This window comes from Rhinoraja longicauda, chromosome 24 (genome assembly GCF_053455715.1).
Source record: "Rhinoraja longicauda isolate Sanriku21f chromosome 24, sRhiLon1.1, whole genome shotgun sequence".
Lineage (NCBI taxonomy): Eukaryota > Metazoa > Chordata > Chondrichthyes > Rajiformes > Arhynchobatidae > Rhinoraja > Rhinoraja longicauda.
The window spans coordinates 3,634,159-3,655,468 of NC_135976.1; the positions used below are offsets into that span (position 1 = coordinate 3,634,159).

General features: G+C 46.4%; 1 protein-coding gene across 3 annotated transcripts in view; it reads right to left on the reverse strand.

Moving 5' to 3' along the window:
* LOC144605384 (membrane-associated guanylate kinase, WW and PDZ domain-containing protein 3-like) overlaps positions 1-18,168 on the reverse strand; it is a 133,572-nt gene extending 115,404 nt beyond the window's left edge. For all 3 annotated transcript variants that reach the window (XM_078420549.1, XM_078420548.1, XM_078420550.1), the window contains exon 1: positions 17,603-18,168. In XM_078420549.1, the coding sequence (XP_078276675.1) occupies positions 17,603-17,873 (271 nt within the window). In that variant the 5' untranslated portion in view covers positions 17,874-18,168. The remainder of the gene's footprint in view (positions 1-17,602) is intronic.
* Between the last annotated feature and the right edge of the window lie 3,142 nt (positions 18,169-21,310).

Here is a 21,310-nt window from a genome sequence, read left to right on the forward strand (position 1 = left end):
GATAAAATTAAAATTCCTTTCGCACAATCTTAGCATATGATTCAGTAACCATCTTGCAGCAGAGATCAGCTATAAAGCAACCCACTTAGCTGAAAAATCCATCAGTAACACATTGTGACTCAAAATGGAATACTATGTAGGAAAATCAATGCCAGCATTAATATCCAGCTAAAAAAAGTACATTGCTTCTTGAATAGCTCTATTGCATGGAATTATAGCAAGCTTTTGAACAGTTTTTAAAACTTGCAATTATATAAGGTCGTAAAGCACCTGCCCCAAGGTAACTAACAGAATCAAAATTTGAAACCAAGCCTTCTGGAAAAATAATAGGGCAGATGATGTTCATTGCATCAGTTTAAGGCAAATACACCCATGGACTGGCCACCTTTAAAATGTCTGAATAAACATGTGGAAATAGTCAATTCTCATACAAGACTAGTTTCATTTGGAGAATTACAAATTGCCCTTTCATAAAGAATGCAGCGGGTACAGTGAGAACTCACAACATGAGGTATAGAGAGGGTTGTCAGTCAGAATCCTTTACCCAGGATGGAAAAATAAAACAATAGAGGGCATAGCTTTAAGGTGAGAGGGGCAAAGGGTAAAGGAGATGGGCGGGGCAAGTTTTGATTTTACACAGAGGATGGTGAGTGTCTGGAACCCGCTGCTGGTGGTTGAAGCAAATACGTGAGCGCCATTTAAAAAACTTTTATATAGGTATGTGGATATGCAGGGAATGGAGAGATATGGGTTATGTGCAGGTAGATAGTGAAGGTCTTGGCATCACGGTCGGCACAGACGTTGCGGGCAAAAGTGTCTGTTCTTTTAGAGTTTGGAGACACAGCGTGGAAACAGGCTCTTCTGCTCATCAGGTCCGTGCTGACTAACGATTACCCGTACATTAGTTCTGTTATCCTATAAACCAGGGGCAATTTACAGAAGCCAATTAACCTACAAACCTGCACGTATTTTGGATGTGGGAGGAAACTGAGAACCTGGAGAAAACCCACACAGTAACAGGGAGAAAGTACAAGCTTCGTACACTCCGCACCCGTAGTCAGCATGGAACCTGGATCTCTGGGAAGTGGAAGGCAGCAACTCTGCTGCTGCGCCACTGTGCTGTCTGTTCTTGTGCTCTACTGTTATATGTTCTAACACCACATAAAAGGCTAAATTAAGTGATCTACACAACAAGATAAAAGTTCAGTTACGATCTTGAAGAATGGTATTGTCGGCTCAAAAGACCAAACGGCCTAATCTTGGTGCTATTTATTATAATCTAACCTTTCCTAAATAATATGAATTGAACATTGATTTGACTCCCAGTTATATGGGAGTGGCTCACAGTTCTGAATTGTTGATTGTCCTGCATTTCTGTACAACTGGCAGGTTGCTTTTTATTGATCTGATCACTTTGCTGTTTCAATGACTAATTGCTATCCAAGATTGCTTTACCTTCTAGCAGAATCTCTAGACATTCAATATAGTTGCCCAGCAAGCACTGTTGGGCAGCTACAAAACAGCTCCCGATTTGGAAACAAGTCAGTTTCTCTCCTGGAATCTATTTTCCTTTAAAGCAAAATATTAGGACATTCCCTCCACAGTAGATGCTGGCAATATGCTGAAGTACAGTTTCACATCTCCACTTTCTTTGCCTGCACCCATAAATCCAACAATGCACAAAGGACAGGACAGCACGTTCAATGATTGTGCAAGCTCTTTGATTGAGGCAGTTTGAGAGGATGCAATTGAAGAGCATCAATAATTAAACATCAGTAATGAGACCAACTGGGATTAAATAATTTACATTGATAGTGGCTTTCATTTTTAGAATGGTTCAAAACAACAGTCAATATATGCACTCTCTGAAGTGCTGCCAGAGCCTAATTGGAAGCCAAAGCCTTCGCCAAAGCATCAAGTGCTAGAGGAATTCAGCGGGTCAGACAGCATCAGGGAAGCGAATGGACAAGCGACCATTTGGATTAGGACCGTTCTGCAGACTGAAGGCCATCAATTTGAACACAAAGTTCCCATCGATATTGAACGCTACTTGTGCTGGTACACAACAAACAAATCTGTTCTGCTGATACAAGTACAGAATACAATACTACAAATCCTGATCACATCAGCTATAGTTGTATTTAGTACAACTTCTAGATAAACGAAGAAAAGTTGGAAACAGTAACCATAAATGTCATCCTATTAAGGGGAACAATCAATTGTAGCAGTCACAGAATGTTCTTCAGTGACGAGTGGATTCTCTTTACGATGGGGCCAATTTTTCCAATTTTCCCTCTGTGTTACTAAGCAGCATAGGGTATTACCAGATAGGTAATTTATCAATGACTGCATGCTCTATAGACAAAGCAACACACTTGATCAGCACCATATCAACACTTCAAGGAAGTGCAGATGCTGGAATCTTGAGCAAAACACAGTGTTGCAGGAACTCTGTGCGTCAGGAAGCGTCTGTGTAGGGAATGGCCAGATGACATTTCATCAATCTGGGAAAACGAAGTGAGGGCAGAGCAAAGTCTGGCAAGTGATAGGTGGATGCAGGTGAGAATGGGTTTTTGGCAGATGAGTGGAGCAAGTGACTAATGCTATTGGTGAAAATGATACAAAAGAGTATCAGGTGAGGAGAGAAGAGGAGGCGTGAAATGTAAAACCAAAGGGTGCCATATGGGTGAAGGAGGATGGAAGAGGGGAAGAGGGGGGAACAAAAGGGAATAAGCGATTCTGAGATGGGAGATGTCCATACAGAGGGGAAACAAGCAAGATAACTTTGAGGTGATGGAAGAAATGTATGTGCACAGGGTGGCAGAGTAAAGAGAGAGAGAAGTATGACTTGAAATTGGAGAATTCAATTTTCGTATCATTGGGTTGTAATCTACTCAAGTGGACTAGGAGATGCTAATCCTGATGCTTCCGTGCAGCCACATTCTGGCAATGGAGAAGATCAAAGTCAGAAAAGTCAATATACACTTAGTCTTGCAGGTGTAAAGGAGAACACATCAGGAGCACTGAATGAAATACACAAGGATCGATAAGGTGCACGTGGAGCTCTCTCATTTGGAAGGGTCGGAGAAGTCCCTGGATGGAACTGAGAAAGGTGTTACATCTCCTGCGGTAACACAGATAAATGCACTGGGGGAGGGTGCATTTCGGGTGGGGAGGAATGAGCAAACCAAGGAGTTGCAGAGGGAGTGGTGTTCTCCATGGAAAATGGTAATGGGTATTGGTGGGAATGTACTTCTGGTGGTGGGGTCACATTGAAGGTGGCAAGGATGTAGAAAGCAATGTGTTTGATTAGGAGGCTGGTGGGCTGAAACCCAGGGAGATCTATCCTTGTTCCGTCTGGTGGGAAGAGAGCTTATTAATAATTTAAAACAAGGACAACTTTTTTTTAAAAGGAATGTTCTTCCTGCCTCACATTGGTCAACTTCATACCTATTACTTCAATCCAAATCAAGCCGAGACCCGCAGTCTTAATATTCCTCATCCAGTTGTAAAGTCATATGGCATACAGCTATCCTCAAACACAATGATTGCTTAGAGAGCTCCTAGGTTGCCTTCACATCTCTCTTCAGGGGGGAGAATTGGGAACTTTATTCGGGAGCGTAAACCAATATGCGAATGGGCTGAACGATACAGGAAGTCGAGTGGAAACCTATCCAATTCAACAACACTAATTCTTCAGGATGATGAGCCAAAAAGCATGATCCACAAAGCAAACTCTCTTAAGCAAACAACTGTCTGATACTTCATAATAACAATGTGCCCTTGAGATAGGTTCTACAAAAAGCACAGAGTGGGTCTGAAAGGCCTACAGAAATGGACAGTATTACTGGACATCTTCCTAGAGCAACAATCCTCCAATGTAGCACAGCCGTGATGGTCTTCAACCTTCAAACCATGCCATAGAAGTGAACATGCTCACACCACATAGTCTCAAAGAAACCAAGCGCAGGCTCGGCGATCGCTTCGCTGAACACCTGCGCTCGGTCCACATTGACCAAACTGATCTCCTGGTGACCGAGCACTTCAACTCCCCCTCCCATTCCCAGTCTGACCTTTCTGTCACGGGCCTCCTCCAGTGCCATAGTGAGGCCCACCGGAAATTGGAGGAACAGCACCTCATATTTCGCCTGGGCAGTTTGCAGCCCAGTGGTATGAATATCGACTTCTCCAACTTTAGATAGTTCCTCTGTCCCTCTCTTCCCCTCCTTCCCAGATCTCCCTCTATCTTCCTGTCTCCACCTATATCCTTCCTTTGCCCCGCCCCCCTGACATCAGTCTGAAGAAGGGTCTCGACCGAAACGTCAGCCATTCCTTCTCTCCCAAGATGCTGCCTGACCTGCTGAGTTACTCCAGCATTTTGTGAATAAATACCTTCGATATGTACCAGCATCTGCAGTTATTTTCTTATACTACTTATGTCTCAAATGTGAATGCTTGCTTCAAAAAGCATCATCAAATATTACAGCCACTTCTTCTCGTTAATAGCAGATAAATGTCTGGAAAACATTTGCTTTTAATGGCAATATTACCCATTTAAAACAAGGCTAAAATCTAAACTAATCTGGCAAGCGTTAATCACCAGTTGCCAGGTTACTATCAAGAATTACTCTGCTCTCGTTTCATTTTGGAAGGAGGAAAGAAATCCTCAGCACTCAGCAAAAATGTCTCCATATCACAGTGAAAGATTAATTCAGCATGATACCGCTCCCCAACGGTAGAAGCTAAGCCCTCTCGCATCTGGCAATCTCCCAACTCCTCCTCCAAGATCGGGGAATATTTGGGGAGATCCACAGGGAGAAGAAAATGTATAAATAATCTAGTTTAAACTAGATTAGCCCGGGGTCTAAACCCACATCTGTCAATGAGATGTTTTTCAGCGTGCATTTGCTTTTTGTTAAGTAAAAAATATAGAAAGTCTTCTGCTGGAAAGAAAAACAGGTGATTCAGCCCAACTGGACCAGGTCAGTGTTTTAGTCACCCCCCACCTGCATATCCTTCAACATTGCTTCACTCAAGGAGTGTACCTTTTCACCCTCCCATCAATGAAAGTTGTGCTCCTCACTTCAGCCACTCCTTGTGGGAGCAGTTGCACATTTCTCACTTTCTGGGTCAGAGGCTTCTCTTAAAAGCTGTGAGCTGGATTAGAGGCAGGAGGGTAGCTGGAGAAAACATAGCCTTGAGTTGCAACTTGAGCCTTGAATTCCAGAGAACATAGGTTCAAGGTGAAGGGGGAAAGATTTAATAGGAAACTTTCACACAAAGGGTGGAGGGCTTGGAACAAGCTGCCAGAATTAAGGCAGGGACTATCGCAACGTTTAAGAAACAGTTGGACAGGTACATGGATAGGACAGGTTTGGAGGGATATGGACCAAACGCAGGCAGATGGGACTAGTGTAGATGGGACATGTTGGCCGGTGCGGCCAGTTTTTGCCAAAGTGTCTAATTCCACGCTGTATCACTCCGGCTCTATGACTAACTAGATTGTTCTGCAATCAAAGTAGGAAATAAAAGGGCCAGAATGAACCAGATAACAGATCCTGCAGAAAGATAAAAAATATTGTGCCAAAATTGACATTTGCCTGGTCTTACTATTAACAAGAGTCATTCACAATTGACTTCGGAAAGCAAGGTGGAACACATGCTGAAGTCAGCAATGCTGAATGGAGATGGAGAGCTTCAAAGTCCCAGGAGTAAATATCACCCATGAGCTGTCCTGGTCCAAACACGTTGACGTTCCAGCCTAAAAAAGCACACTAATGTTTCTACTTCGGCAGAACACGAAGAAAATCTGGCATGTCACCATGACCCTTATCAATTTTTACAGATATACCGTAGAAAGCACCCTATCAGGATGTATCATAACTTGGTTGAGCAACTGTTCTGTCTGTCCAAGACCACATGAAATTGCAGAGAACTGTGGATACAACCCAATCGAATCCAGCGTAGCCACCCCCCATAGTTTTGCATGTTATCCACTCAGATCAAAAAATACAATACATACGTGCAGTCAACTCCCACTCAAGTACAATAGATAATGCAAAGGCAAAGATACAGAGTGCAGAATATAGTTCTCAGCGTGGCAGAGCACCAGACAAAATCAAACATCCACAGATAGAAGGGAGCTCTGGATGTACCTTTCAGAAGACTGAAAACAAAGGGAGAAAAACTGTTCCCGAGTCTGGTGGTGTGTGCTTTCAAGCTTCTGCATCTTCTACCCGATGGGAGCACAGAGAAGGGGTGGGATAATGTCTTTACATTAGCTGCTGTCTCGAAGCATCGTGAAGTGTAGATGGAGTCTGGTCTGTGTGATGGACTGGGCCACATCCACAACTCTCCACAATTTCTTGCAGTCTTGAGCTATTCCCAAACTAAACTGTGATGCAACCTGGCAATATGCTTTCTATGGTGCGTCTGTAGAAATTTGTAAAAGTCATTGGATTCATGGTGAATTTCCTCAACCTTTGAAGTGTGCTTTCTTGACTATGACTTCAGTGTCGTTGATCCATGACAAAGCGGTGCAAATATTAACGCCAATGAACTTGAAGCTCTCAATCATTTCCACCACCACCACCGATGCTGTTTGGAGCATGCACTCCGCACATCCTGAAGTCAAAAACTAGCTCCTTTTTCTTGCTGACATTGAGAGAAAGGTTGTTGTGCTGAAACCATGTTACTACGTTCTTTATCTCCTTCCTGTACTTTGTCTCATTTTTGTTCATGATCTGGCCGAACATAGTTGTATCATCTGCAAGCTTGTAGATGGAGTTAGAGCCGAATTTGGCCGCACAATTGGGAGTGTATAGGGAGTATAGTAGGGGACTGAGAACATGCCCTTGCAGAAGAAGTAATGTGGAGGAGGTGTTATCAACTATCCTCATTGATTGTGGTCTAAGGATCTTTAAGTTGACAATCCAGTGGCAGATGGGGTACTGATTCCTAGATCCAGCAGTTTGGATGGGATTATGGTGCATCTCATGCTGCCTCTGGAAAGCAGCCAACATAATCTAGGACCACTCACATTCCGCTCACTCCGTCTGTCGACGGGCAAAAGATATAAAAACTTGAAAAGATGGACCAGCAGATTTAGGAACAGCTTCTTCCCCACTGTTATCAGATGACTAAACAGGCCTCCAAGTCACGGGTGTAGCCCCAGTCTAACAACCTCACTCATTGTGGCCTTGCACTTTATTTTAAAAAGATTTTAACTTCTCCTGAGCTGTAACACTGTATATTGCACTCTGGTTATTTTCCTCTTTGTACTATCTGCTGTACTTGTGTGTAGCTTTATTGCACTCATGTATGATCTGACTGGACTGCATGCAAACCAAACGCTTTCACTGTATCGCAGTAAAGATGACAATATAAACCAACACGTTATTTGAATATGCCTGAATTTCATAACATTTTTGCATCCACAATGAAAGAGAGGAAATTCTTAACTTGTGAAAATTACTTTCATCTCTCTCCTACATGTTCTGAAAATAACATTTTCGCCGCTCTCATCAATTCCACAGGCAACCATACCAAGTTTTGTTTAGAGATACAGCGCGGAAACAGGTCCATCGGCCCACCGGGTCCACACCAACTAGCGATCCCCGCACATTAACACTATCCCACACACACGGGACAATTTTTACATTTACCAAGCCAATTTAACTACATACCTGTATGTCTTTGGAATGTGGAAGGAAACCAAAGATCTCGGAGAAAACCTATGCGGTCACGGGGAGAACGTACAAACTCCGTACAGACAGCACCCGTAGTCGGGATCGAACCCGGGTCTCCGGTGCTGCAAGGCAGCAACTCTACAACTGCGCCACCGTGCCTCCAAGTGTCCACTTTTTGGATGTATATGACAAAAAATAAGACAAACACTATTCTAATTTCCATGAGCAGGTTTCTTCAATAAGCATTAATTTCATAAGCAGAAGTCCAGGAAAATCTTCTGCCCAATCCTTCCTCCATAGCAAAGGGTTGCAATAAACCCATTGTAAGCCAATCATAACAAGATCAACTAAGGGCATAGACTAGAAACATTTAGATAACCACCAAACTGTGAAGCTTCTCGTGCGGACACTGCGTTATCTCTCTGAAGAGTCTCAGTCTGAAGGAGGATTCCAACCAGAAATATCACGATACATGTTCTCAAGAGATGCCGCCTGACCATGCCGAGTTATTCCAGCGCTTTGACCCGTTTGTTTGGTAAATACTCTGCACTGAGGCAGAGAAAGAATTTGGGCAACCTGATTTACAGGCCTTCATTACAAAGCTCAGCTAGAAGCAAATGCCGATAAACCATCAAGGAAATTTTATGCAAATACCCAGTACATTTGATAAAGCAGAAGAAGCCATTTTTGATCTACCAGATATGTTATATACTAACACTCTCGTTTGTTTGTTTGTTTGTGCCTGAACTACAGCCAAAACGGTACACGATAGCATGACAATTTTAGGCCCGACTTACTCACCGTCGTCCCTTTGGTGCTAATGGAAGAAGTTTCATTCAAATCGGTGTTATATTTTTAAAGTTATTCACATTTTAAAGTTTAAATCTATCTCCTTAGGAGGGAGGGGTGGAGGGAGGGGGGATGAGGGGGATGGAGTAGGGGGAGTGGAAGGGGGAGGTGGGTGGAGGGAGGGGGAGGATAAGGGGGTTGAGGGGGATGGAGTGGGGGGGGGGAGGGGAGGAGGAGAGGGTGCTGCACTAATGCAGGAGAGGTTTGGACCCAATTCACATTTTAAACTTTAAAAGGAGGGGAGGGGGAGGGAGGGGGGAAGGGGAGGGGGAGGGAAGGGGGAAGGGGAGGGGGAGGGGAAGGGGGGGAGAAGGGAGGGGTGCTGCACCAATGCAGGAGTGGTTTGGGCCCAACGGGTCCACTTGGTCTATGAGTGCTATATGATCCCTACTCTTTCCCTGACCATTTGCCATATAGGTATATTTTTCCAATTACTTTTGCCCTTACTGGTAGGTCATTTCAGATTATAAGAATACATTTATAATCCAGATTATAAGACCTTTTTCCTTTCTCTTGACTCGTGTTTCTTTTAAACTCCTTAATCCACATCCTTTTACCAGCTCTACTGTCATAATTCATAACTTTAGACCACAGCTCCAAATGTCCACTATTGTTTTTCAGGATCACAGCAGATTATCTCTACCTTCCATATATTCAGGCAGTCAATCTCCTTTCACACATTATTTCCTGGTACACAAGGGAATACTATGCGCCTCCTGACAATGAACTAGTGTTTCATATCCTTTCGTATTGCTGGCTGCAATGTTCATAATTAGGTATCTGGATTAAAATACAAATCTCAGGAGTCCCATTTACCAGTGCCTTAAGTACATCATTGTCTCCACACACCATGGAATGGATAATTACTTTTGTTTTATTAACTGCATGAGTTGAGAGTGTACACTCATAAAGGTGATTAACACTGTGCCATCCAGCATCTGCACACCAAAATAAATTATGCTCAACTGTGAATGAAGATTACTTTACATGGAATTTTAGCTCTAGGATCCAGAATCCCAATTATGCTCCGCATCCCAGTAGAACCTCTTCCCTGTGCCCTTAAACCACAATGACACAGTTCCCGTATATCAAACCACTATTCCCTTCTGAACATTTATAAAAAACTTTACACTTCATGAACCATACTTCTGACTGCAAGAAACACAACAGTTAATTCACACACGATGGGCTTCCACAAACAGCGACATGCCAATAAACAATACAATCCACTTGAGAAATGTTTGATTGAAAACATAATTACTGGCCAGGAGGCAAGGACAGATGGGCCTCAATTTAACATCTCACCCAAAAGTCAGCAGCTCAGATGTCTTCCTGATACTACCCAGAAATGTTAACCTATAAGGAGTGCTTTGAAAAGTATTTTGAGAGACTTCAGCACATAACCCAAGGGAGAGGTCAAATCCTAACACAGTAACAGCCATCAGCTCTGTGTAAAGGCGAGTCACTTCAGCTTCATAACACAGATGGTTATAATACAATACGATAAGACTTTATTCATCCCCGGCAGGGAAATTGGTCTGCCGATAATCACAACACACAAGGTACAAAAAATTGAAATGAAAAGTAAAAACAAAATAAAAAAGACAAGCGACTGCTGGCTGGCTGCCCTGTGCACAGCGCCTTCAACAAATGAACAAACACAGACTTATCCCTGGACAGAGGGTTCCAAACTAGAGTGCCCCCCACCCCCACACAGGGTCCCCCTTTCTTCTCCCACTGTTTCTCACGGCGGTCCCCCCCACGTTGGGTCCCCATTGTTCTTCATGGCGGTATCTCCACGTTGGGTCCCCATTGTTCTTCACGGTGGTCCCCTCACGCCAGGTCCCCATCGTTCTTCACTGCAGTCTCCCTATGCCAGGTCCCCATTGTTCTTCACGGCGGTCCCCCCACTATCTTCCCTTCCGCCCTCACGCACATCGACCGTGAGGCCCCACCACTACCGAGGCTCCCATTGCCACCAAGGCCCACACTGCCGCTGCCACGCCCCCCCACAGAGGCTCCCATCGCCGCCACCGCTAAGGCTCGTTCGGCCCAGACAGGCCTTGTCGCCCGGCTTTACCACAACCCCCTGGGAGGTCTGTGGGGCGAGTCGGGCCTAATGGAGCACGTTCCAGTCTTCGGTCGTTGTTCTGGACGGCGGCGGCGCGCATTGTTCGGCCGGTGGATTGGGCCCACGTGGGAAGTATAATGGAAAATACTTAGTTCTTAACAGCAGTCTAATTAATCTATTCTGAAGAGTCAACGTTAAACAAGTTCTGATATGATACAGTGAACATCCTGATAGGCTAATTAGGAATCTTAGCACTGATACAAACTTCAATAAATTCAGTCTCAGGAGATGAGCTGAAAGAAGCTAGATCAAAATTTCAGAAGGTAATCAGGAAAAGTATATATCAACTATTCAGGCAGTCACAAAATATAGAGTTAACTAATCATAGTCAATCTCTATCAATTAGTGTAAAACAGGTTCAGGGGATAAACCCAGTTTTGGAGAGTTTTACGCAAGAAGGTTTACAAGGATGTTGCCAGGACATGAAGGCCTGAGCTACAGGGAAAGGCTATGCCCCCTCTATCAGGTGACTACCCCTACCCCCCCCCCCCCCCCCAACGGGAGATGCTATATTATGCCCAGAATTCAGGTTTGTCCCAAACACACTACATTCAGGTTATTTCTCAAAAACTGATTTAAAAAAGACATCCCTCCAATCTGCTGCTGAATGGATCAACAGCAACAGTTTCCACCATCTCCCAAAATGATCTGTTCCAGAGCTTGGCCTATCTCACTATTTAACAAAACACAAAGTGCTGGAGCAACTCAGCAGGCCAGGAAGCATATGTGGTGCAAATGGATAGGCAAAGTCTCAGGTCAGGACCCTTCTTCGGGCTGATTGTAATACAGGTGAGAAAGCTGGAAAAGAGGTGAGGTAGGTTCAAGTTTGACTAATGATAGGTGGATACATGGGAGAGGGGTTTCATTGGCACCATGGACAAAGGCTAGAGAGGAAAATGAGACAAAAGGATGACTGACAAGGAGAGAAGGGGAGTGAAAGGTAAATCCAGAGAGAGTTATAGATGGAAGGGGGCGAGGAATAAAGGAAGGGGAAAGAGGGGAAGGATAGCGGGACAAATGGGTGCGACCAGGGGTGGAACACAGGAAAAAAATTGGAGAATTCAATGTTCATGCTTAGAAGTTTACAAAGGGGAATGCGAGTACAGTTCCTCCAGTTTTCCTGTGGCCTCACTCTGGCAATGGAGGCCAGGACAGAAAGATCAGTATGGGAATGGGAAGAGGCGTTAAAATGATTAGCAACCGGATGATCCCAGCAGGCCTCAGCGGACCAAGCACATGTTTTGCAAAACGGTCACCTAGTAAGTGCGTGGTAATGTAAAGGAGGGCGCAAAGGGAAATGTGGCCTCCGCTACATTGGCAAGACCGATCATAGACTAGACGACCATTTTATGTAACACTTACGCTCGGTTCATCAAGACCTGCAGGATCAACTCCCCTTCCCATACCAACCTTTCTGTCCTGGCCCCCTCCACTGCTGGGGTGAGGAGGAAAACAGGAGGAACAGTACCTCATATTCCACTGGGTGGCCCAACGCTATGAACATTGAATTGAATAGAATAAATTTTATTAGCCAAGTACGTATACATGCAAGGGATTTGCCTTGGTGCTTTGGATGTCGCACCCTCATCCCCCTCGCTCTCTTTCCGGTGGCCCCACCCCAGTGCGCACCCATTTCTCTCATTATCACTCCCCTCTTCTCCCCACCCCAATCTTCTTCCACCTGTAGCCTTCCCTCAGACTTTACATTTCCCTCCTTATTTGACACTATTGTCACCTTGTCATCTCTGGTCTTTGTCCACCCATCTGCCAGGCTCTATCCTGTCCTCACTTTTCTAGTTTTCTCCCCCGTACTGTTGCCTGAAATGCTGCTGATCTATGTCCTCCGGAGATGCTGCTTGACCTGCTGAGTTACTCAAGCACTTTGTGTTTTGCTCATGATTCCAGCATCTGCATTTTGTTGTGACTCCCTCTAAGTATGGTTTCCTCAGGCCTGTTTTGAAATCACTCAACCACAGGCCACATTTCCTGGTTTTACTATTTTGGACAAGACAAAACAACTGACCTTAGTCAACATTATACAATCTCTTTACCATCCATAAAACAGTGACTTGATTATTTCTCAACCAGATCAAAGAATAACTAGAGAACAGAAGACCATCCAATCCTTTGATTTCATCCAAGTACAATCCTGTTAATCCCAATTTTCTACCCTCTTTCTCCAGGCCTGCAAAACCTCCCATTTCAAGTACTTATCCAGCTATCTTTTCAACATTACAACATTTCAACATTACAACGGAACCTGGGAATGCATTCTAGACTCAAACTACTCAGTGCAAAAACATTTACCAACATTTTTCTGTTCTTTTGTCTTGACTAAATGTCGTTAAGCATTTTAATAATACTTACCTCCACAGCTTCTTCTGGCTACATGTTCCATATACTCAACACCCTCTGTATGAAAATAGTTACCCCTCATGTCCCTTTTAAATCCTTCCCCTTGCATCTTAGGTCCATGCCATCTAGTTTTAGACATCCCTACCCTAAATGAATACGACCATTCAGCTTATCCGTGTACCTCACGATTTTACACACTAGATAAGGTCACCCCTCAACATCCTGCGTTACAATGAGAATAGACCCAGTCTATCTAGACTCTTTCCAACTCAAGCTTTCCAGTCTAGGAATACACTTATGAATCTTCTTGACACTCTTTTCAATCTATCTACATAATTAAGAAACTACTCAATATCCAAATCGATGTCCTGCAAAGCAACAAATCACTGTTGCCGTGTACCATTGATGGATTCAGTAGCCATTGTCCTGTGACAAGTCTCTGTGCGCATGTTCTCAATCACGATCAGACCCTTCACCTTTACCTAGTTGCCGTTCAATACACAGCATCAATACCATCAAATCCTGCATGTCACTAAAACAGCTGGCAGCACCAGTCAGATTCAAGACACAGTTACCAAATTCACAGAGGGCCCCAAAAACAAACCAGGGCTAACCAAAAATAGTGTTTAAAAAAGGAAACAAATTAAAAGCCCAAGACAATGTCAAAAGCAAATGAGCCCAAGTAGATAAATCAAACACTTTGATAGCTCTTATGTGTAATGAACCTGATCTGATAAGGTGACTCAAAGTAAAAGAGCCATTAGGAGGCAGTGACCATAATATTATACGTTTTACTCTACAAATTGAGAGGGATAAGGGAAAATCGGAAGTGTCAGTATTACAGTGTAGCAAAGGGGATTACAGAGGCATGAGGCAGGAGCTGGCCAGATTTGACTGGAAGGAGGCCCTAGCAGGGAAGACGGTGGAACAGCAATGGTAGGTATTCTTGGGAATAATGCAAAAGTTGCAGGATCAATTTATCCCAAAGAGGAGGAAAGATTCTAAGGGGAATAAGAAGCACCCGTGGCTGACAAGGGAAGTCAAGTCCAGCATAAAAATAAAAGAGAAGTATAACATAGCAAAGAAGAGTGGGAAGCCAGAGGATTGGGACTCTTAACTAAAAAGGCAATACGGGGAGAAAAGATGAGGTACGAGGGTAAACTAGCCAATAATATAAAGGAGGATAGTAAAAGCTTTTTTAGGTAGAGGAAGAAGAAAAAAATTAGTCACGGTAAATGTGGGTCCCTTGAAGACAGAAGCAGCGGAATTTATTATGGGAACAAGGAAATGGCAGACGAGTTGAACCGGTACTTTGGATCTGTCATCACTAAGGAAGATACAAACAATCTCCCAGATGTTCTAGTGGCCAGAGATCCTAGGGTGACGGAGGAAATGAAGGAGATTCACATTAGTCAGGAAATGGTGTTGGGTAGACTGAGTGGACTGAAGGCTGATAAATCCCCAGGGCCTGATGGTCTGCATCCCATGGTAAACATATAAACATAGAAAATAGGTGCAGGAGTAGGCCATTCGGCCCTTCGAGCCTGCACCGCCATTCAATATGATCATGGCTGATCATCCAGCTCTGTAGCCTGTACCTGCCTTCTCTCCATACCCCCTGATCCCTTTAGCAAAAAGGGCCACATCTAACTAACTCCCTCTTAAATATAGCCAATGAACTGGCCTCAACTACCTTCTGTGGCAGAGAATTCCACAGACTCACCACTCTCTGTGTGAAGAAATGTTTTCTCATCTCGGTCCTAAAAGACTTCCCCCTTATCCTTAAGCTGTGACCCCTGGTTCTGGACTCCCCCAACATCGGGAACAATCTTCCCGCATCTAGCCTCTCCAACCCCTTAAGAATTTTATATGTTTCTATAAGATCCCCCTCAGTCTTCTAAATTCCAGCGAGTACAAGCCCAGTCTATCCAGTCTTTCCTCATATGCAAGTCCCGCCATCCCAGGGATTAATCTGGTGAACCTTCTCTGTACTCCCTCTAAGGCAAGAACGTCTTTCCCCAGGTTAGGAGACCAAAACTGCACACAATACTCCAGGTGCGGTCTCACCAAGGCCCTGTACAACTGCAGCAGAACCTCCCTGCTCCTAAACTCAAATCCTCTTGCTATGAATGCCAACATACCATTCGCTTTCTTCACTGCCTGCTGCACCTGCATGCTTGCTTTCAATGACTGGTGCACCATGACACCCAGGTCACGTTGCATCTCCCCTTCTCCCAATCGGTCACCATTCAGGTAATACTCTGCTTTCCTGTTCTTGCCGCCAAAGTGGATAACCTCACATTTATCCACATTATATTGCATCTGCCACGCATTTGCCCACTCGCCTAATCTATCCAAGTCACTCTGCAGCCTCCTAGCATCCTCCTCGCAGCTAACACTGCCACCCAGCTTCGTGTCATCCGCAAACTTAGAGATGTTGCATTCAATTCCCTCGTCCAAATCATTAATATACACTGTAAATAACTGGGGTCCCAGCACTGAGTCTTGCGGTACCCCATTAGTCACTGCCTGCCATTCCGAAAAGGACCCGTTTATTCCTACTCTTTGCTTCCTGTCCGCCAACCAATTTTCTATCCACCTCAAAACTGAACCCTCAATACCGTGTGCTTTAAGTTTGTACACCAATCTCCTATGTGGGACCTTGTCGAAGGCCTTCTGAAAGTCCAGATATAACACATCGACTGGTTCTCCCTTATCCACTCTACTAGTTACATCCTCGAAAAATTCTATAAGATTCGTCAGACATGATTTGCCTTTGGTAAATCCATGCTGACTTTGTCCGATGATTTCACCACTTTCCAAATGTGATGCTATCACATCTTTAATAACTGACTCTAACATTTTCCCCACTACCGATGTTAGGCTAACTGGTCTATAATTCCCCGTTTTCTCTCTCCCTCCCTTTTTAAAAAGTGGGGTTACATTAGCTACCCTCCAGTCCTCAGGAACTACTCCAGAATCTAAAGAGTTTTGAAAAATTATCGCTAATGTATCCACTATTTCTGAGGCTACTTCCTTAAGCACTCTGGGATGCAGCCTATCTGGCCCTGGGGATTTATCTGCCTTTAATCCATTTAATTTACCTAACACCACTTCCCGACTAACCTGGATTTCCCTCAGTTCCTCCATCTCATTAGACCACCGGTCCCCCGCTATTTCCGGCAGACGGTTTATGTCTTCCTTAGTGAAGACAGAACCAAAGTATTTGTTCAATTGGTCTGCCATCTCCTTGTTCCCTATGATCAATTCACCTGTTTCCGACTGCAAGGGACCTACATTTGCCTTAACTAATCTTTTTCTCTTGACATATCTATAAAAGCTTTTGCAGTCTGTTTTTATGTTCCTTGTCAGTTTTCCCTCATAATCTATTTTCCCTTTCCTAATTAAGCCCTTTGTCCTCCTCTGGTACTTAAGGAGGTGGCTCTAGAAATTGTGGACGCATTGGTGATCATTTTCCAATGTTCTATAGATTTAGGATCAGTTCCTGTGGATTGGAGGGTAGCTAATGTTATCCCACTTTTTAAGAAAGGAGGGAGAGAACAAACAGGAAATTATAGACCAGTTAGTCTGACATCAGTGGTGGGGAAGATGCTGGAGTCAATTATAAAAGACGAAATTGCGGAGCATTTGGATAGCAGTAACACGATCGTTCCGAGTCAGCATGGATTTACGAAGGGGAAATCATGCTTGACTAATCTTCTGGAACTTTTGAGGATGTAACTTGGAAAATTGACAGGGGATGTGGTGTACCTCGACTTTCAGAAATCCTTCGACAAGGTCCCACATAGGAGATTAGTGGGCAGAATTAGAGCACATGGTATTGGGGGTAGGGTACTGACATGGATAGAAAATTGGTTGGCAGACAGAAAGCAATGTGTGGGGATAAATGGGTGCCAGAATGGCGGGACTGTCATATATTGAAAGACTGGAGCGATTAGGCTTGTATAAACTGGAATTTCGAAGGATGAGAGGGGATCTTATCGAAATGTATAAGATTATGTAAACACAGCATTTCATCTCTCCATTTTTGCAAGACCCTCACTCTGTTGATGCTGGAAAGTCATTCTTCAATACTGATCTAAAGGATTCACCGTTATGACTAGGATAAATAGTTATTCCACCACAATGATTCTAACTAACCTGACAAATAATTTAAACCACAACTCCATATTAACCTATACACAAAGAACCCGCCTCGAAATTCTTAAAGGGCAACACTGTTACAGTGTAAATCACTGAATTGCACAATACCACGGATCCACTCGATCCCAATGACATGTCACCCAGCCATCGTCCATCCCAAACCACCACCCTCCCGGCATGGTCACGCACCCCCTGTCCGCTCGGGTCTTGCCCTCCCACTTGGGTCTTGTGCCCCCCACCCTTGAAGGGTAATACAACCCCCTCCCAAAATGTAGGGCTTTGGTCCCATCATCCCGGCAGGGTCTTGTTCCTCCCTGTACACCCACCCTCTGTGGGGTCTTGTTCTCCCTGTACACCCACCTCCTCATAGGGTCTTGCCCTGTCCCGGGCCGGGCCCGGCCACTCACTCACTCACCTGGCCGCACGGTGCGCACCCGGACGGGCTGCGGGAAGTGGCTGACGACGGCGCGCACATCGCGGCGGGTGAGGCCGCTGACCGGGGTGCCGTTCACCTCCAGCACGATGTCGCCGGCACACGGGCCGGGATCGGCGTCGCCGGGAGCCGCGGCCAGCACCGGGAACTGCCCGAATTCCGCCCCGCCGCCCAGCTGTAGCGCTTCCCCGGCCACGGCCGCCTCCTGAGCCCGGCTCAGCCAGTGCCGTCTCCGGCGCAACGACTTGGACATGGCGGGGCTTGGCCTCGGGGCCGGGTCACCGGGTCCTCATCACAGGCAGCGCGCCCCCGGGGCTCCCGGTCCGCTGGGCCCCTCGCCGCCGCTGGCCCTGGGCCCCGCTCTCAACACCGAGCTCCGGTGGTTGTGGTGACCGACTGCCGCTCTCCGTGAGGCCCGCTCTCGACACCGAGCCCCGGTGGTTGAGGTAACCGGCTGCCGCTCTCCGTGGGCCCCGCTCTCTCGGCCGAGTCCGAGTGGCCGGTGACCGCCCGGCCGCCGCTCGCGCTCTCCCTGTCAGCTCCTCCGTCGCCGATGACGTCTACACGCAAGGGGGCGGGGCGCGACGACAAGCAGGCAGCCAATCAGCATGCAGTTTCAGTGGGGCGCGTCTCTTCTAAGCCCCGCCCTTGTTGTGACCCCGCCCCTTGTTATGAGCCCGCCCCTATCGTGGCCCAGCCTCCTGTTGTGACCCCGCCCCCTGTTGTGACTACGCCCCCTGTTGTGACTACGCCCCCTGTTGTGGCCCCGTCCCCTGTTGTGACCCCGCCCACTATTGGGACCCGCCCACTATCGTGCCCCGCCCCCCTGTTGTGAACCCGCCCACTGTTGTGAACCCGACCACTGTTGTGACCCCGCCCCCTGTTGTGACCCTGCCCCTGTTGTAACCCCGCCCCCTGTTGGGACCCCGCCCACTGTTGTGACCCCGCCCCCTGTTGTGACAGCGCTCCCCTGTTTTGACCCCCGCCCACTGTTGTGAACCCGCCCACGTTGTGACCCTGCCCCCTGTTGTGACCCCGCCCACTGTTGTGACCCCGCTCCCCTGTTGTGACCCCGTCCACTATTGTGACCCCGTCCACTGTTGTGAACCCGCCCACCGTTGTGATCCTGCCCCCTGTTGTGACCCCGCCCACTGTTGTGAACACGCCCACTGTTGTGAACCCGCCCACCGTTGTGACCCCGCCCCTGTTGTGACCCCGCCCCACTGTTGTGACCCCGCCCCACTGTTGTGACCCCGCCCCCTGTTGTGACCCCGCCCCACTGTTGTGACCCCGCCCCACTGTTGTGACGTTGTCAAGTCAAGTCAATTTTATTTGTATAGCACATTTAAAAACAACCCACGTTGACCAAAGTGCTGTACATCTGATTAGGTACTAAGGAAAAAAATGAAACATACAGTAGCACGCAAACAGTTCACAGCGCCTCCTCAATGAGCCTCAAACGCTAGGGAGTAGAAGTAGGTTTTGAGCCTGGACTTAAAGGAGTCGATGGAGGTGGCAGTTCTGATGGGGAGAGGGATGCTGTTCCACAGTCTAGGAGCTGCAACCGCAAAAGCGCAGTCACCCCTGAGCTTAAGCCTAGACCGCGGGATAGTGAGTAGCCCCAAGTCGGCCGACCTGAGGGACCTGGAGTTAGAGAGGTGGGTTAGAAGATTTTTGATGTAGGGGGGGGGATGTCCATTTAGGGCTTTATACGTGAATAGGAGGAGCTTGAAGTTGATTCTGTACCGTACAGGGAGCCAGTGGAGAGAGGCCAGAATCGGGGTGATGTGGTCCCTTTTACGGGTACCCGTCAGGAGTCTCGCTGCGGCGTTTTGGACCAGTTGCAGGCGGGACAGGGAAGATTGGCTGATCCCAGTGTATAGGGAGTTGCAGTAGTCTAGGCGGGAGGAAATGAAAGCGTGAATGATTTTTTCTGTGTCGTCGAATTGGAGGAAAGGTTTGATTTTAGCTATGGTACGAAGTTGGAAGAAGCTGGCTTTTACCACAGCGTTGACTTGCTTATCAAATTTTAATGCAGAGTCAAATATCATGCCGAGGTTTTTGACATGCGGTTTGACTAGGCAGGATAGGCTTCCAAGACTGCCTGCTATCGATTTGATGGAGTCGGGGGGGCCGAATAGGATGACCTCAGACTTGCTCTCATTTAATTCGAGGAAGTTCTGTGCCATCCAACATTTTATGTCCTCAAGGCAGTGTAAGAGGCTGTTTAAATTTGACTGGTTGTTGGGTTTCAGGGGGAGATAAAGAGTGTCATCGGCATAGCAGTGGAAAGAAATGCCGTGCCTTTGAATGATTTGGCCAAGGGGGAGCATGTATAGAGAGAAGAGAATGGGGCCTAGGATGGAGCCTTGTGGAACTCCGCAGGAGAGGCTAGCTGGAGCAGAGGAATAACTGCCTATGTTGATGGTGAAACTCCTATCTTTGAGGTACGAAGCGAACCAGCTCAGGGCAGTGCCATCAATGCCAACCGCGTACCGGAGACGGTGAATAAGGATGGTGTGGTCCACTGTATCGAACGCTGCGCTGAGGTCGAGAAGGAGCAGGATTGCACAGTCGCCGGTGTCGATGGTGAGAAGCAGGTCGTTGTGTACCTTCAACAAGGCAGACTCTGTGCTGTGGTGGGCTCTGAAACCTAATTGGTTTAGAATTGCCTTTTCAAGGACTTTTGACAGGTGACTTTTGACTTGTGACCCCGCCCCCTGTTGTGACCCTGCCCCCTGTTGTGACCCCGCCCACTGTTGTGACCCCGTTCCCCTGTTGTGACCCCGCCCACTGTTGTGAACCTGCCAACCGTTGTGACCCAGCCCCTTGTTGTGACTCCGCCCCTCTATTGTGACCCCGCCCCCTGCCCCAATGGTCCAGCAAGGAGGTGGAGATAGACAATAGACAATAGGTGCAGGAGTAGGCCATTCGGCCCTTCGAGCCAGCACCGCCATTCAATGTGATCATGGCTGGTCATTCTCGAAGGTATTTATTCACAAAATGCTGGAGTAACTCAGCAGGTCAGGCACCATCTCAGGAGAGAAGGAATGGGTGACGTTTCGGGTCGAGACCCTTCTTCAGAAAAAAAACAACAACAAAAAATAAAATAAACTACCATAGCTGATCATTCTTAATCAGTACCCCGTTCCTGCCTTCTCCCCATACCCCCTGACTCCGCTATCCTTAAAAACTCTATCTACCTCTCTCTTGAAAGCATTCAGAGAATTGGCCTCCACTGCCTTCTGAGGCAGAGAATTCCACAGATTTACAACTCTCTGACTGAAAAGGTTTTTCCTCATCTCCGTTCTAAATGGCCTACCCCTAATTCTTAAACTGTGGCCCCTTGTTCTGGACTCCCCCAACATTGGGAACATGTTTCCTGCCTCTAACGTGTCCAACCCCTTAATAATCTTATATGTTTCGATAAGATCCCCTCTCATCCTTCCAAATTCCAGAGTATACAAGATGGAGGATCTGCTGGTCCTGGTCCAACAAATACTTAGAAATATTCACTGAAACACCCGCCTCGGCCTCCCTGGTCTCCTGGTTGCCAAACACTTTACACTTTACAAAACTTGCCTTTACCTCCCCCTCCCATTCCCGGACTGACCTTTCTGTCCTGAGCCTCCTCCACTGTCAAAGTGAGGCCCATCGCAAACCAGAGGAACAGCACCTCGTATTTCGCTT